The sequence below is a fragment of the Cannabis sativa genome, chromosome X (genome assembly GCF_029168945.1).
Source record: "Cannabis sativa cultivar Pink pepper isolate KNU-18-1 chromosome X, ASM2916894v1, whole genome shotgun sequence".
NCBI classification, from domain to species: domain Eukaryota; kingdom Viridiplantae; phylum Streptophyta; class Magnoliopsida; order Rosales; family Cannabaceae; genus Cannabis; species Cannabis sativa.
Window position 1 is genome coordinate 54,270,685 of NC_083610.1, and position 17,434 is coordinate 54,288,118.

A 17,434-nucleotide genomic window follows, 5' to 3' on the forward strand; every position below is an offset into this window, starting at 1 on the left:
GGTAACGGAACAAGAGACTCGTCAGAACATGTATCAGACGCAGAGAATGTGACAGAATATACCAACAAATCATCATCCTCCACCTAACGAGGAGTAGGTGAAGATGAAAATTAAGGTGTATTTTCTACAAAAGTAGCATCAATAGAAATAACATATTTGTTGAGATCTGGACAATAACACATATACCCTTTCTGAATACGAGAATAACCAAGAGAGACACACTTTAATGCCTTAGGGTCTAATTTGGTGACATGTGGACGGACATCGTGAGCAAAACAAACACTGTCAAATGCCCGAGAAGCAACTGGAAACAATGACTTACAAGGAAAAAGAATTTTAAATGGGATCTCACCATTAAGTACAGAGGATGGCATGCGATTAATAAGAAAGCATGCTGTGGAAACTGCATCAGCCCAAAAAGATTTAGAAACTTTCATTTGAAACAAGAGGACACATGCCGTTTCAAGAAGATGTCTGTTTTTACATTCTGCTACCCCATTTTGAGGTGCAATATCAACACAAGAAGTTTCATGAAGCATGTCATTAGAGGTCTTGTAAAATTGAAATTGAGCAGATGTGTACTCTATGGCATTATCACTTCGCAAAGTACGAACAGACACATTGAATTGAATTTGAATTTCAGCACAAAAAGCACAAATACAGAAAACAACTCAGAACGATTTTTCATTAAATATAACCAAGTTATACGAGAATAATCATCCACAAAAGTAACAAAATACCTGAATTCAAGTTCAGACAAAATAAGAGAAGGACCCCAAACATTAGAATGAACTAACTCAAAAGGAATACTACCAGATTTATTGACTCGATGACTCAAACTAACACGATGATGTTTGGCAAACTGTCATGACTCACAATCTAATGAAGATACCTTACTATACTGAGGATAGAGTTTTTTAAGCAAAGAAAGGGATGAATGGCCCAAACAACAATGAGCCTTAAAAGCAGAAGCAACACTCGGACAAGCAATAGAGGTTGCTGAATGTGGATCAAGAACATAAAGGCCACCAGATTCATGTCTTTTACCAATAATCTTCTTTGTCATAAGATCATGAAACAAACAATTATCAAGAAAGAATGAGATTGAACAATTTAGATTACGAGTGAGTTGACTAACAGAAAGCAAATTAAAGGACAAATTAGGTAAATGTAAGACTGATGACAAAGTGAGCAAAGGTGTGGGAGCCAGATCCAAGAACAGAAGATAGTGAACCATCAACTAAAGTAACAATAAAAGTGGGACTGAGACAGGAAAATTTGGAGCAAAACCTTATAATGCTCCAATGAATCTACATGTGCATCTTACACGTGATGGGGAATCATTTGAACATCTTGAGAAATATCACAAATTGGTTGGAAAGTTTAATTATCTAATTGTGACTCATCCAAATATTGCATTCTCAGTTAGTGTCATTAGTCAGTTTATGTCTTCTCCAACAATTCATCATTGGGCAGCATTGGAGCAAATTTTATGTTACTTGAAAGGAGCACTAGGACGAGGTATAGTTTACAAGGATCATGGACATACCCAGATTGAGTGTTTCTCTGATGCAGATTGCGTTTGCTCCAAGATAGATAAACGATCCATTCCAGGATATTGTGTATTTGTTAGGGGCAATCTCATCTCTTGAAAGAGTAGGAAACAAAATGTTATGTTCAGATCCAGTGCTGAATCAAAATATAGAGCTACGGCACAGTCTGTGTGTGAGGTAATATGGATTTATCAACTTTTGACTGAATTCGAGTTTAAGACTTCTATTCCAGCAAAATTGTGGTGTGATAATCAAGCTGCTCTTCATATTGCCTCAAATCCCGTGTTCCACGAGCGAACTAAGCACATTGAGATTGATTGTCATTTTGTTTGTGAGAAAATTCAACAAGGTCTGATCTCCACAAGATATGTGAAGACTGAAGAACAATTAGGAGATATTTTTACAAAGGCTTTGAATGGGATGCGAGTTGATTATCTTTGTAACAAGCTGGGAATAAGTAACATCTATGCTCCAGCTTGAGGGGCAATGTTAGAATATTAAATGTATATTAGTTGTAAAAATTAGGGTAACTTGTATTTAGTAGTTTCACATTTAGTCTCCTAGCTTTGTAAATAAATATATACTACTCTATGGAATAATATACACAATTCTCTTCAACATTGTTTACACTCTTCATGTATTTTTTTTAAATGCCATAAAGTAACTCATAAGAGACTAATCTTGTTTCTCTGCATGATAAAAGGCTTTGCAAACATCATATATGTGAGATATGTTGTCTTTTCCAAAATACAAAAACTCCAAGTAATCCATTAGTTCTTTAACCAATTCACAATGATTAATCAAACTAATTATTTCATCATCGATAGAATTTTAAATTTGAAGGAGCAAGCAAGCATCTCATGGAGTCATATTTTTCTTGAATCATCTTTTTTTTTTTAGGATCATCAGTCAAGTGATCATCTTTGTCAATACTCCTCAAATATAGTCAAATCGTCTTACTCCATTCCAAATAATTCGAACCAATCAATTTATGGTCCATGATTTTAGAAATCACGAGATAACATCGAAAACAACTATCGATTTCGAATATGATTTTATTTCTACCATAATCTCTAGAAAAACAATTGAAAGAGAAAAGAAAGAAAGCGAACACTAAAAAATGAACACAAACACGAGAAAGAAAAAAGTATTAAACCACAAAATGAGAAGAACCATTGGAGCCCGATGCAAGGAGGACGAGGAAGGGCCAGGAGCGTGACGGACGTTGACCTTCACCAAAAAAGAGGTCAGACGCGCCCTCATACGCCGGCGCGTGAGAGTCGCGGCGGCGGCAATTGGCAGCGCGTGGGGCCCACGCACGGTGAATTTGGCCGTCAGACTTCAAGGTTTTGTAATTCAGCGGCTGGGCAATCCGTTTATGTGGGCGGTGAGAAAGAACTCGCACTCTAACTAGGGTTTCCGAAAAAGGAACCCTAATCTCTTTTTTTTCATGAACCCTAATTTCGAATTTCGAATCACAATTCTAAGTATTACTCTGATATCATGTAGAAAATAGTGAATAGAATTGTGTATTGTATTCCATAGAATAATATATATTTATATACAAAGTTAGGAGACTAAAGAGGAAGTTAATAAATACAATTAACACTAATTTTTACAGCTAATATTCTAACAGTATGAAATATTCTTTTGATCAAATGCACATCTTTGTGTTAGTTATACAAGATTGACTTGTTATATTGATAAACAAATTCAACTATATATACAAAATCAGGTCAGCAATGGTTCTGTAGTTATGTCTCAAACTGAGATTTGTCCCCACTTGCAGAACATGGACTTCCCATTTCAAACTAGTAAAGTCATATTGGTAAACGAGTTCAACTATATATACAAAATCAGGTCAGCAATGATTTTGTAACTATGTCTCAAACTGAGATTTGTTCCCACTTGCAGAACATCGACTTCCCATTTCAAACTAGTAAAGTCATATTCGCCGTAAAGTGGCCAGAGCACCTCAATCTAGGAACCTATTTTTTTCTTTAAAAAAATACTTAGGCAAAATGATTGGCATCAACAATACTTTAGACATTATTACACCAAAACTGTATCTAACAGTACTTTGAATGTACTTCCTGTACGTACAGATTATAAATAAAGAAGATGCAACAAAATGGTTCCGAAAGAGTACACATCTGTCTAGTCAAATGGAGCAGCAGGTAAATGTTACAGATTACATGTAAGGCAAAAATCTCACCTGTGTAAAGCTGATATTGGAGTCCACATAAACATCTGCCCCATCTCTAGCAAATATAGGATCTTTGGCAACCTACAGGACCCAAAGCAAGGAAGTCTCCTGATCAAGCTTGAATAATAGATTCAACATAGCCCAAAAATACTATGCATTTCAAGGGATGGGGTTGGGGAATTGTGGATGAAAAATAATGATAAGCATTCCAAATAATTATAAGGAAAAGATTGTAGACTTTAAAAAGAATATTTTAAACGTGACATAAAGGGTCATTTTGTCAAATAGTTTTATATTTTAAATGTGGCAGAATTCTTTTGAACAAGAACAATAGGCTCATTTACCCTCTGGAGGGAAAATAATAAAAAGCAGTTTGCAAAGAATTAAGAGTGCATCTTCCAGTGCATTGGACCCACTTATGCATCAAAATTTAGATATTTACTCGTTGATCCCTCAAACCATATAAAGTTGAGAGAGGGATAGCCAAGTCAAAATAGCAAGGATGGATCTAATTGCTTGACCTATAATATGATCTGCTAATAAAAAGGTGAACCGCACTAAACGTAAGAGAGAGGCACGAGCATCTCTGTATTGGCTTTTTCATTTTCTCCCCCTTTATTTTTGTAATTGCATGTTAAAATTCTCTAATGATGATTCCATTAATAGAAGCATTGGAGCGCTTGACAGCAAATCTGCCAACAATTCTCCTCTATTACATGATTAAATAATCTCTTAAAATCAGGGATTTAAATAAAAACCTGAAATCAAATCAGCAACGAGACTTCAGATCTTAGAGATCCTTTTTCCTTTTATTGTATGAATAAAGGTAAAAAAAATATAAAGAAATCTCCTAGTGATAAATTCGGCAGTCAACAATAGCAGATGAAACTGCAGCAAACAGTCTTAAAGTATTTGTAATTGTAAGAAAATGAAAGAAATAAAACCAAACCTTCAGTTTAATGTATAAGGTACCAGGTTCACTTCCTTGACCACCAGTGTTTCCAGCCCCTGGTACACGTATAGTATCTCCAGAATCTATACCTGATCCAAAAGAAAACATAATTGTTGGAGGCAGTGGTTATAAACAACAATGAAGATAAAAAATCAAAAGGAAATTTAATTGTTGGAGGTAGTGGTTATAAACAGCAATGAAGAATTGAAGATAAACAAATCAATGAACAAAATCTATAAATACAAAGGAGTACAACAAACAATATCAACACAAAGACTTGCATAAGTTCAGAAACTTTGTCCAGAACTTTTAAAAAAGAGTTGCCTGAGGTTTCTACAATTTTAGAATAAGGAGTTTGATACAACAAACATAAGAAATTCTAGAGAAAAATAAGAATCTTTGACAGCAAGAGTTTTTTTCTTTTTTAAGAGTTTTGACAGCAAGAGAATTTAAAGGGAGAATTAGTGATCAAGTCCCAAAAACTCTTTAAAAAATCCCTTCATTAGGTCCAACCAGTAGAGAACTGTTTAAAACAGATTTTGGAGCCAAAAACGTACATTGTACGGAACAGACAAGCAAAGTTTCGCTTCCTCTGTGGTGACACATCGTCTGCTGAAAATCGTATATTTCCTAAACGCAAGTGACGCGTCACCCCCAGAAGGCATCGTATCATCCCAAAGCCTATCCAACTTGTCCAAAAACCTTAAACACCTCCAAATGATCCTAAACTTTTTAGGCATGCTTCAGTACCACACTGTCACTTTGACCAAAAAATATAAAAAAAAATAATTCTTAAATGCCTAAAAAAAAAACAACAAATTTCACGCCACTATCATGTCAAATCATGAAGTGTTTTGCGTAAAACACAGCCTTATACTAATCCAATCATAATAGATGCTTCGAATTAACTATGTCCACCAAAAGATACGATAGAATTAATGAAGTCATTCTGCATTTTTTTTTTTTTTAGATTTTGTGCTGAAATTAAAAATCAATTTAATACTCCCATTATTACTTGGTCAAGCGACAACGTCAAAAATATACACTAGCTTTATTTCACTAAATATTGTTTAGAGTGGCATGCTTCATGAAGCATCCTGTGTTGATATTGCATCCGAAAATGGTATAGCATAATGTAAAAACAGACATTTTAAAACTGAAGAGCTCTCATTTCAAATGCATGTTTCTAAAACTTTTTTGGTCGACGTCGTTTTTACAACATGCTCCTCATTAATTGCATGTCATTCTTTGTTCTTAATGGTGAGATCCCTTACAAAATCCTTTTTTCCCAATAAATCATAGTTTCCTGTTGAACCTAGGATATTTGGTATTACTTATTTTGTACGGGATATTTATCCACATGTAACTAAATTAAATCTCAAATCTTTGAAGTGTTTTTCTTCGTTATTCTCATCTACAAAAAGGTTATAGATTTTATTGTTCTTAACAAATATCTACAAAAAGGTTGTAGATTTTATTGTTCTTAACAAATATCTACAAAAAGGTTGTAGATTTTATTGTTCTTAACAAATATCTTGTCTCAGTTACCTTCACAAAGGACTCACTGTACTTTTCGTTTGCTACTATTCCTACTCCCCAGGGAGATGATTTGTTGATATATTTTACCACAACTTCTAAACTTGTCATAAAAACAACTTTTGACAAGCCTCCTATTACTCAAGTCTACTCCAGGCATCCACCTCGTAATTCATGTCTTGCACCTGCTCTTTCATCATCAAAATCAAGTATCGAACCATGATCCTCCTATTGTGTTGCACAAAGATAAACACCATTGTACTTATCTTATTTCATCTTTTGTTTCCTATAACAACTTGTCATTTTCTTCTTGTTCTTTTATTGTTTCCATTGACGCTATCTCTATTCCTAAAACAATTCAAGAAACCATAATGATGGTTGGCATAATGCAATGGTTAGAAAGAGATGAATGTTTTATACAACATTGTCACCAAGAATTTGGTCGATTTACCTTTAGGAAAACGTTCTATAGGATGCAAATTGATGTTCGCAATTAAGGTCAATCCACATAGGTGACTTGCTTGACTAAAAGTTTGTCTGGTTGCTAAGAGCTATGTTCAAACCTATTAAGTAAATTATTCTGAAAACTTCTTCTCCTATTAAAAATTGACATGTTTGGTTGACATTTTTGCTGTAGGAACAAACATTTCTTGATAGCCTATCCCATAGATTTGAGTGAATCCTTTTGCCAAAATCTAGCTTTGTATCTTTTAATACTTCAATTAGCTTTGCTTTTTATTGTAAGCACCCACTTACAACCAACAATTTTTATCCCTTACGGTAGCTTAACAATCTCCCAAGTTCCATTTTTCTCCAAAACATTCATTTCCTCAGATACTACTTGGTTCCAACTTGATTCCCCCAATGCTTCTTGTATGTTTCTAGGTACAACGAGTTCTGAAATAGTAGTAGTAAATGCTTTATATATTTCAGATAGACGATTGTATGAGATGTGTTTGGCAATAGGATATCTAGTACAAGTACGAGTTCCTTTTCTAAGAGCAATAGGAAGATCATCTGAGTCAAATGCAACTAGGATTGATTTAGCAATGGGTTTAGTGTGAACGACAATAGCATTTAAATTAGATTGAGAAGAAGGCTTAATACTGCTAATAGGAGATGAATCAAAAGTAGGAATAGAAAGAGAATTACTCAGAGTACTTGTTGAACCATCATTCAAGGCCTGCGATTGGTCTTGTGCAGGGATTTGGTGATCTTTATTTTCTCAAAGATATTTTTCCTTGAATAAATCACATACTCAAGGTTATTACGATTTTTAATCAATCATAACATTTCTTTTTTTGACAAACTAAGCTCAGATTCAGAATCAGCAGGCTAGGGCTAAGTTTTTGTATCAAAACATCAAGAATAAGTGTTTGCTAAAGACTCACTAATTTTTCAAAAATTTGGTTCTACTATATTTTCCCCTTGAATTAAATTTTTGGAGAAATTTCGGGTATTCTCTAAAAAAGAAACATCCATAGTAGTGTAAACATGTTAAGTGGCAGGATTAAAACATTTATAACCTTTTTTATTAGGAGGATAACCCAAAAAGAATACATTTCTTAGACCTAGGATCTAACTTGGACCTAGATCTTTTTGGTAGGTGACCATAAGTAGTACAACCAAATACTTTAACAGGTAACTCGACAATTTGATTCAAGAAAAAACTTTCTTAAACATGTTAAGGGAGTAAGATATTATAACACTTTAGCAGGCATCCTATAATTAAATAAGATGAAGTAAGAACAGCATCCTCACATAAATATTTTGGAATATTCATATAAAACATCATAACACGAGCAACTTCAAGCAAGTGTTTATTTTTTCGTTCAGCTACCCCATTTTGTTCAGGAGTCTCTGGACAGGAAGATTGATGCACAATTCATTTTTCTTTTAAAAAATTTCCCAAAGTGTAATTAAAATACTCGGTTCCATTATTAGTTCTCAAAATACTTATTTTTGTTTGAAATTGATTTTCTATCATTTTACAAAATGTCTATTAAATTTTGTAAAACATCAGATTTTTCTTTCATTAAATAAATCCAACAAAGACGTGTGGTTGTCTATAAAACTAACAACCCACATTTTTCCAAAATTAGTAGTAACCTGTGAAGGCCCCCAAACATCACTATGAAAAAAGGTAAAAAAAGTTTTGAGGGCTGATAAGAAATTTTAATATAAGATTTTCTTTGGCTCATGGCAAATAAGTACCTCTCACATTGGAAAGATAAGGGATTCAATCGTTTAAATAATGCTAGAAATAGATGTTTTAGATAAGAAAAACTCAAATGACCTTTGATCATGAACAGAAGAGAACTGATACTATGAAGCCCTTGAGCAATTTTATTACCAGATAATTCACCTTTAAAATAATAGAGACCATTAATCATCCTAGCACTGCCAATCGTCTTCCCCGAAATTTAGTCTTGAAAAAAGACAATGGAATTCATAGAAAACCACACAACAATTATAATCTCTAGATAATTTGCTGACAGGTAAGTTTAGGAACATGGAGAACAGATTTAAGATCTATCCCCTCGGAAAGTTTAATAGATGAGAAATAACCATCAACTATTCTAACTTTTTTATCTCCTGAACCTGAATAAGGTATATAAGAGTCAAAAAGGTTAGAAGAACTAGTCATATGGTCTGAAGCTCTGGAATCTATTATCTACGGAGTAGATTATATCCAAAAACAATTTAAAGCATTTATTTCATTACTTGTATGTCAAATAGAGACATTAGGAATACCAAATGAGTTCAAGTTAGTTTTCAGCAATGCATGATCGATCTGCTCACCTTGTCTTATCTCACCACGTTTGAGATTCATCTCGAATATTTGGAATTGGCTCTCTAAATTAGAGTACATATGAGTTACTTTTTCCCAAAGTTCCTTTGCTGTAAAATAGCACATATAGTTGGAGTCGATTTCTTCTTCCATGGAATTCACAAGCCATGTTATAACCATGGAATGCTCAGCATCCCAAACCTCACAAGCAGTGTCTCCTTTTGCTAGCTCCTTCTCTCCCGTCAAGTATCTTATTTTTTCACAGCCCTTCATGTACATTTGGACAGATTGCGACCATCTAAGAAAATTATTACCATTCAATCGAATGGTAGTGATTTTGATGGAAGGAGGATAAAAAATAAGTGGAGTTGGCTGGATCAAGTTGCGGAACAATGGTGGAATTGGTTGGAATAATATTGGTTTCATAAATAATGCAAGAGAATGAGGGTTGAACAAAAAGAAACAGGGATTAGGGCATAGGAATACGACTGGCTCTGATACCAAGTAAACTAGGGTAAAAGTATTTTTTCTACAAAACAGTGTATATATAGCTTTACGTGAGTCGGCACATAGGCAAACAAATACCCATAACTTTCTTAGAATAGTGATATGGCAACTATACTAGAATATTCCCTAATAAATGGAAGATTTTCCTACAATTTTATATCTTCGACCGTTCATTCATACTTAGTTTCACACAAAGAACTTAGGCGTGGTAAAGTATTTCTTAGATGTTGAATTTATATAGAGGGATCTTTCTATCTCAAAGAAAATGTCCTTGACTTATTATTTGAGACAGAAAAACTGGGAGCAAAGCCTTGTAGTGCCCCAATGACCCCAAATGTGCATCTTATAATTGAAAAGATATCGAAGGTTGGTTGGAAAGTTAAATTACCTTACTCTGACTCGTCCAAATATTGCATACTCAGCCAGTCTTGTTAGCCAGTTTGTATCATCCCCAGTAATTGGGCAATGTTAGAGCAAATTTTGTGTTACATGAAAGGAGCAGTTAGATGTGGTATTTTCTATACAAATCATGGGCACACTCATATAGAATGTTTTTCAGAACACATTGGGCAAATTCCAATAAAGAAAGAAAATCTACTTCAAGTTATTGTATCTTTGTTGGAGAGAATTAGGTTTCATGGAAAAGTAAAAAAAACATTATGTTATGTCACAATCTAGGGAAGAGTTAGAATATAAGGCTATGGCACAGTCTTTGTGAGATAATGTGGATTAATCAGCATTAGACTAAAGTAGGACTTAAAACTTCAATATCAGTAAAATTGTGGTGTGATAACCAAACTACTTTTCATATTGCATCTAATCCTATGTTTCATGAGCAAACTAAGCACATTGAAATTGATTGTCATTTTATTTTTTCACGAAATTCAACAAGATTTGATTTTTACAAGAAATGTGAAGACTGGAGATCAGCAACTTCAAGAAAACTTGATTGGGGTTCAGAATTCGGATTGAAAATCAAGTTTGGATGATTAATATCTATGCTACAATTTGAGGGAGAGTGATGTTAGATGTATATTAGTTATATTTAGCTATTTAGTCACCTTAATTCTAATTTCCTAGATGTATAGTTTCCTAAGATAGATTCTAAGCTTTGAATATAAATATATAAGTGCATAAATTTTCAATGAAATATAAGTTGAATATCATTCTTTTCATTTCACATAACAACATGAAAATAAAAAAGGGAAGGTGGGGATCATATTTTGGCAATGCCATTGATATTTCTCCTCCTTCACACCCTCTAAAACTCTTGCAAATGCATAAGAAATCACTTCTCAATTTCTAAATGATTTTATTTAAATGTCAAACTCAAATTGTAGCTACTTTTTGTGTACTATAAACTTCAAAAAAGTAAACATAAGAGAGAGAAATATCACTAATTTAATTATGGAGCTAGAGAAAACATCATTGAAGTGTGCATAGTCAAAAAAAGATTCACAAAATTTCGTGAGCAAGTTGAAAGACTTCTCATTAGAATTATCTACACCAAGCAGAGATTGTAACGGTATGTATAGGATTTGCGAAGTAGTTAGAAAGTTGTTAGAGGAAGGAATAGGGAGTGCGATATAAGGAAATGTCAAGGCATATATGGCGTCATTGGGAAATTTTTATGAGCTTTTCTATTTGGGAGAGAAAGGTCTCCCAATACCCAGCAATGATTTGGTTTCTCTTTAAGTTCTATGATGCATTTCCATTTTTTCTCATTTAGTACATCACAACTCACTAATGAAATTGCAAACTCTGCCACAAGTGAAAAGATTTCATGCAACTTCATTTCATAAACAAATAAACCTTTTTATACCAAACAGTTTTCAAGAAAGCATAATGACAACCAACCTGCAGGTATTGTGACTTTAACCTCTCTAACACCTTCAACTACTCCTGATCCTTGGCAAGACACACAATACTCCTGCAAAGACAAATAGTAGACTGCCATTATATTTTACTTGGTAGCAGTAAAGCTACACATAAAATTTTACTGGAATTAACATTCAACCTTTATTACTCGGCCTGATCCTTTGCAAGTATTACAAGTAGATGTGAACGGAGGAATGGTTACCTAAAGAAGAGATAAAAAGCAATTGGCACAAGTTTCTGAATTATTAATTTTTCAAACTTTGGAAACTACGAGAAAAGAAAGAAGATATCATCCTTAGGAAGTGGCAAATTTAAGTAGGATTATCCGCTGTATATCCTTCAAGCACTTACTCTCCCAATACCTCTGCACGTAGGGCAAACTTTTTTCTTGGCATCAACAGCATAACCTTGCCCATCTGCGTCATCATAGACAGAGAAGAAAAGAAACATAACATAACCTTCTGAAGCAAGAAAACAACATTGGTAAAAAAAATTGTCTACAACGCAAGAGCAATATAAGGCGACACTTGTACAAGAATATTTAGGGGCTCTTTACAATGCCCAAATCTGGACATCAAATAAAACGGTTGTTTATTTTTCGAACTTTATACCAAAATGATCAATACATCAGTAGTTATACAAAGTATAAAATTAGATATATCCCGTTTGAAAAATACTTATATTCAGCATACAACTAAAGAATCTACATAAATATGGGCACACTATGAATAAAGCGAGTATTGTAAAAAAAAAAAGGACGTGGGCTAAAATGGAGTGTAGAAAAGGAACACCCGTCCTAATTTCAGGAGTTCCATGATAGTGTATATTGTTGATGAGGAAGTTTGGGAGACTGCACATTTGATGTGATCTCACTTAAGTGTGCTATCTTTTTTACCTCACAAAGTAACACCAAAACAAGGTATATTAGGCAGTTAATCTGCATGTTTCAGCTTTGCTTCACAGTGAATAAATCATCATTGAAAGCTGATACTTTATACATAATAGGACAAAAGATCTAGATCAACTTACAGCAAAAATCACAAGGAACATAAGCATCAACGGAGAGATGTCTTATGCATCCTTTAGCAGCTTCAAGAAAAGAGAGTGATAACTCCACCTATGAAGATGCATATGAAACATATCACAGTCAATCAAGCTATGGAATTAATTTGACAGCTAGAAACTAGAGGCAAATTTTGCTAACCTGAATATCAGATGCAAAACGATCAAAATCGTGTTCAAAAATCTGCAATGTCAAGCAAAAGGTATAATTATTTCAAATATCTAAATTTTAACAAGACCTAATAAGATAATAATGAGGTGAGGAGTTTATGGAAATATCTAAATTTTAATAAGAAAGAAAGTATACCTCAGAGAATACTTTATGGAATGAACTGGAGAAATTATTCTGATTACTGTAACGAAAACCCCGAGTATCACCAGCACCTTCCATATTTTCTGAGCCCCTTGTGTGCATCTTCATTAAAAACAAGCATATGCAGAGTCCAATTAACTAATTGGTGCATGTTATAGGCGAAACAATCTTTCAATTGCAACAAAAAAAATTGTAATGACAGTCTCAGCATCCTGAAATTATTCTATTATGCACGGCTCCAGCAAATCGGCTTAACATCAACAGTCATCACAAAATCTTAGATATAGAAGATGATAAAAAAAACCCGAAATGGGGAAGGGGACAAGTTAAATACATATGCATATCACTAAGGAACATAAGCAATATAACTCTGATTGGGAGAAGAAGGAAAAAAAGTTTCACCTCGTCATATTTTTCCCTCTTCTCTGAATCTTGCAGAGCCTGGAATTCACCAAAGAGTAAATGAAACAGTCATTCACATTATTTAGGAAAATGATTGCACATATACACATATTTACATTCAAAGAAGCAAACATCCCAATATTGAATGATTTTCAATAACAAAAGATAACATTAAAATAAGCTATTATTGATTTTCCAGTGTAAGTATCATTACATTACACATAACAATGTGTGGGTATACATACTATGCATATATATAAATATACATGTACATAAATATGTATATCCAACAAGAAAAACTGCGCTCGACTCCTTGTTTAACATTTCTACCTTCTATTTGGAAATTGTCTAAACAAATAAAACCTTCTGTTGCATCACTTGAATTACTTTTTCAATATGCACAAGAATGAACAAAGGAGAGCAATAAATAGGAAGAATGAAAAGCACAATGTCGGACCTCATAAGCGTCTCTTATGTCTTGAAATTTTTTCTTTGCAGAAGGATTGTTTTCATTGGTATCTGGATGGTATTTCTTTGCAAGCTACACAAAATGTTAACACAACGAACCTTAGAAATATAAATGAATAATTGCAGTAAACAATATTTGTGTATATACTATACATAAATGAGATAATTGTCCTCGAGTCCCTGATATGGAAACAGAACAAATCACTAATTTAAACGAGCAAAAGGTTTACTGTAGAGCATTAAAATAAAACCCTTTCCTGCAACTATACGAGTCTCACTTTGTTAAACTTACTGCATGAAAAGCCTTTTTTATCTCATCCCGACTTGCATTTCGAGGAACACCCAGAATTTCGTAGTAGTCTCGTTCCGGGGAGCAATAGAACCCTAGCAATAGACAAAAAAAAAAAAAAACCTTAGTGCAAATGAAACCAAATAAAAAGGAGCGCCAACAAATACAGACGAAAACCTGAAGCATAAAAATAACGCTTCCGAAATGAAGAGCCCAAATCCACAGTTCCCCCGTGTGCAGAACCAGAACAGTGCAGAGCTGAAATGAAATCCAGAAAAGCATATTATCAAAAACTGTGTATCAAAAGTAATTCAATAACTAATAATTAAAAAGTTCAGTACTCAATACCTCGACTACAAAACGAATTGTGGGGCAACGAGACGAGTTTTCCTAGTTTATTACGCGGCTCCGCAGCCATAGACGTGAGCAAATGCCGCCGACACTGCATCCAAACCAAAACATTACTGAAAGCTCTTTATTGAACATTTTGAAATAAAACAGATTATCGTTAGAGGTTTGATTCTCACCAGGCTGAGCCACCTCAGTTTGCTCATTGTGAAGATACAAGTATCTGCTAAGTAATATATATATATATATATATATATAGAGAGAGAGAGAGAGAGAGAGAGAGTTATGAACTCCGGTCAAAATCTGAAGAAATAGAATAAACAACCAAGGGTTGATTCAATTTCAAGGTTTCCTTCCGCCGTTGCTAGTCTTGTTGGAAAGAGGGACTACATAAGAGAGGTTTATTTGAGTTGGGGAAGCGCCAAGAAAGTTAAACCAGAGTTTAAGGGATACGTCTTCAAGCCGCCGTTTATTTGCCCAGTCTAGGGAAAAAAATATGGGTTGCAACTTTACTCTTACAATATAAAATAGTGCAGAGCTTATTAGTAATTTGCAAAGAGGTGAAATACTCTAAATATGTAATTGTGTAGTTATTGTTGGGTATAAAAGGAGTAAATAGAACTTTTACTCAAATAGAGTTACTCGAAGAGTGCATTTTAAGACATTTGTCTTGTCTCGAAGAGGACTATTATTTAACACTTACCCTATATTTGGTAAGTGTACAAAGACTACATAAAATTTACAAAGGAAAATTTGATATTATATGCTTAAAATTAATTTATCCACTATTTTGCATCATGCAAAATATACTTACACCAATTTTACCTCTAAACAAATAAAAAGTAAACATCCATCTCTCTCTCTCTCTCTAGGATACTCACACCACACACATGCACACACTCTACCAGTCGGACGACCCATCACCGGAGCTAGTGTTGTTCGGCCGCCTTATATTTCAAAAAAATTTCTCTCGTTTTTTGCATTTTTTTCTTATGGTTTACCAGATTTTTGCGATATTTAACGATGTATTTGCAATGATAGAACAAATCTGAGGTCAGGGATGAAGTTTAGTGATGATTTGCGATATTTAGCGATGTTTCGCGATGTGTTTCGCGATGTTGTGAATTGGAGACATTTAAAAATGTTTTCATGATTTCGCGATATTTCGCGACATCGTCAAAAATCAGAAAAAAAAAATGCATAAAACAAGCATTGTTGTGAATTGGAGACATTTAGAGATGTTTCAAGATTTCGCGATGTTTCGCGACATCGTCAAAAACCAGAAAAAAAAATGCAAAAAACAAGCGTTAGATGGGTCAGAAACCAGAGAAAAAAAATATGGTGGTCGTGGGTTGTCTTGGGTGCTTCTCGTGGGTCGTCGCGAGTCGTCATGGGTCTTCTCGGTCGTGGGTCATCTTGGTCGGTCGGAGCTCGTGATAGTCGGGGCTTGAAAGGTTTGGGGCTGGATGGGAATAACAGAGAGAGAGAGGGGGGGGAAGTTAGATATAGAGAGTGGGAGAAGAGAGCTTTTGAATTGTAAGGGTAATTTTGGAGTTTTAGGGTGTTTGGAGAATATTTAAAGTATTTATTTAAAGGTGGTATATTAAAAGAATAGTCTAAATTTTTAAGTATATTTTAACAAATTTTCCTTTACAAATTAGGATCAGGAATATTAAGTATCGGACGACGAGACACGAGATAAAAAGAGATAAAACACGACGACGTGACACATTTAAAATGAAATTGATTTGATACGATTTTTTAAAAATAAAATAAATTAAAAAATTATTAATAATAATATAATGGGAAAATGTTTAGTAAAAATTACATTATTATACTATAGTAAAATGTTTATTCTGATGTATTTTTGTTGTTTTTTAAATTTCTAATAGTGAATTTGTTCATTTTAAAACATAAAGAGACATGTAGATAGATTTAGGTATGTGGAAATACTGTTCTGATTTTTAATGTTTCACAACAGCTGCATTACAGTTGCATAAACATTTTGCTAACAGTTATTTTGTCTGATTGAAACCTTCGTCTGATGCAACCTTTAGCCAACCACCCAGAAACTTTCGTCTGATTGAAATATTCATTTGATGCAACCTTCGGCCAACCACCTAGCAACCACCCTACAACCATTGTCTGATTGAACCCTTCGTCTAATGCAACCACTGCGCAACCACGCAACAACCCCACCCTGCAACCATCGTCTGATTGTGTAAGTGATAGTGTAAGTGGTATTTTAGTAATTAAAATTACATAAAAGGTATAAATGTTGTCTTTACCTTATGGAGGTATTTTTGTAAATAAAGTATCAATTTATATTTTCTATGTAATAATTTCTAGATTTTACGTATAACATCCAATCCGATCAGATCACGATTAGATATCCATTGTTTGGCGGTCGGTTGTAATTTGATCGATCGGTTCTCATTGGATTGGACCGATTTATGCACACCCGTACTGAAGATCTTTTAGTAATTTTTTTTTCACTTAGTTATTGAAACAGTTTTAACAAAACTCTTTATAATTTAAAATTATTACACACGTAATCTTAATTAATAAAAAAAATAGTAAGAATGACCTCTAATTAGAGATAATTCTACACTCAATCTTTGTTGACCTCACTTTTAGTCGACGACAATGAGTCAAATAATAAAACGATTGAATAATATAATTAAAAGAAAACAAAAACAATAAAGGTAAAGTGAACACCAGATTTTAAAGAGGTTCGACCCCGTGAGTGTAGTGATAGCCTACTCCCCTTGTATTGTATTAACTTAAGAGAAGGAACAAAGTGTTTTTCCTCTTGAAAGCTCTTACAACTGATCTCTGAGTAACTCTCTTAGATCACTATTTTCTCTATAGAGTATATTTCTGCAGCAATTCTCTCGATCCCTTTCATTGTGAGGCTAAGTCACTATTTATAGAGACTTAATGCATTAGGGATGGTTTTCTTTTTGCTTACAATGCATAAAATAGGAAATTACAATTATTTTATAATTACAATATATAGAATAGGAAGCAAGAACATGTTGTCATATTTTTCTGACTCAATCCCACGATTGTAGGGATCGCCTTTGTGTCTGGACGCAACGAGATTATTTTGAAGTTTTTATCTCTTGT

At 33.9% G+C, this 17,434-nt stretch overlaps 1 protein-coding gene across 6 annotated transcripts in view; it reads right to left on the reverse strand.

Moving 5' to 3' along the window:
• Positions 1-14,834, reverse strand: part of LOC115722410 (chaperone protein dnaJ 1, mitochondrial) — a 29,698-nt gene extending 14,864 nt beyond the window's left edge. For 2 of the 6 annotated variants that reach the window (XM_061106782.1, XM_061106783.1), the window contains exons 1-14: positions 14,485-14,826; positions 14,306-14,399; positions 14,135-14,215; positions 13,961-14,052; positions 13,658-13,741; positions 13,201-13,239; positions 12,793-12,900; positions 12,628-12,669; positions 12,453-12,540; positions 11,775-11,839; positions 11,563-11,625; positions 11,403-11,475; positions 4,709-4,800; positions 3,769-3,840 (exon numbers count right to left, since the gene is read on the reverse strand). In XM_061106782.1, the coding sequence (XP_060962765.1) occupies positions 3,769-3,840; positions 4,709-4,800; positions 11,403-11,475; positions 11,563-11,625; positions 11,775-11,839; positions 12,453-12,540; positions 12,628-12,669; positions 12,793-12,900; positions 13,201-13,239; positions 13,658-13,741; positions 13,961-14,052; positions 14,135-14,215; positions 14,306-14,399; positions 14,485-14,511 (1,020 nt within the window). In that variant the 5' untranslated portion in view covers positions 14,512-14,826. Of the gene's footprint in view, positions 1-3,768; positions 3,841-4,708; positions 4,801-11,402; positions 11,476-11,562; positions 11,626-11,774; positions 11,840-12,452; positions 12,541-12,627; positions 12,670-12,792; positions 12,901-13,200; positions 13,240-13,657; positions 13,742-13,960; positions 14,053-14,134; positions 14,216-14,305; positions 14,400-14,484 lie in introns of all 6 variants that reach the window. The other 4 variants (XM_061106781.1, XM_061106785.1, XM_061106779.1 and 1 more) reach the window with 3 other exon arrangements.
• Between the last annotated feature and the right edge of the window lie 2,600 nt (positions 14,835-17,434).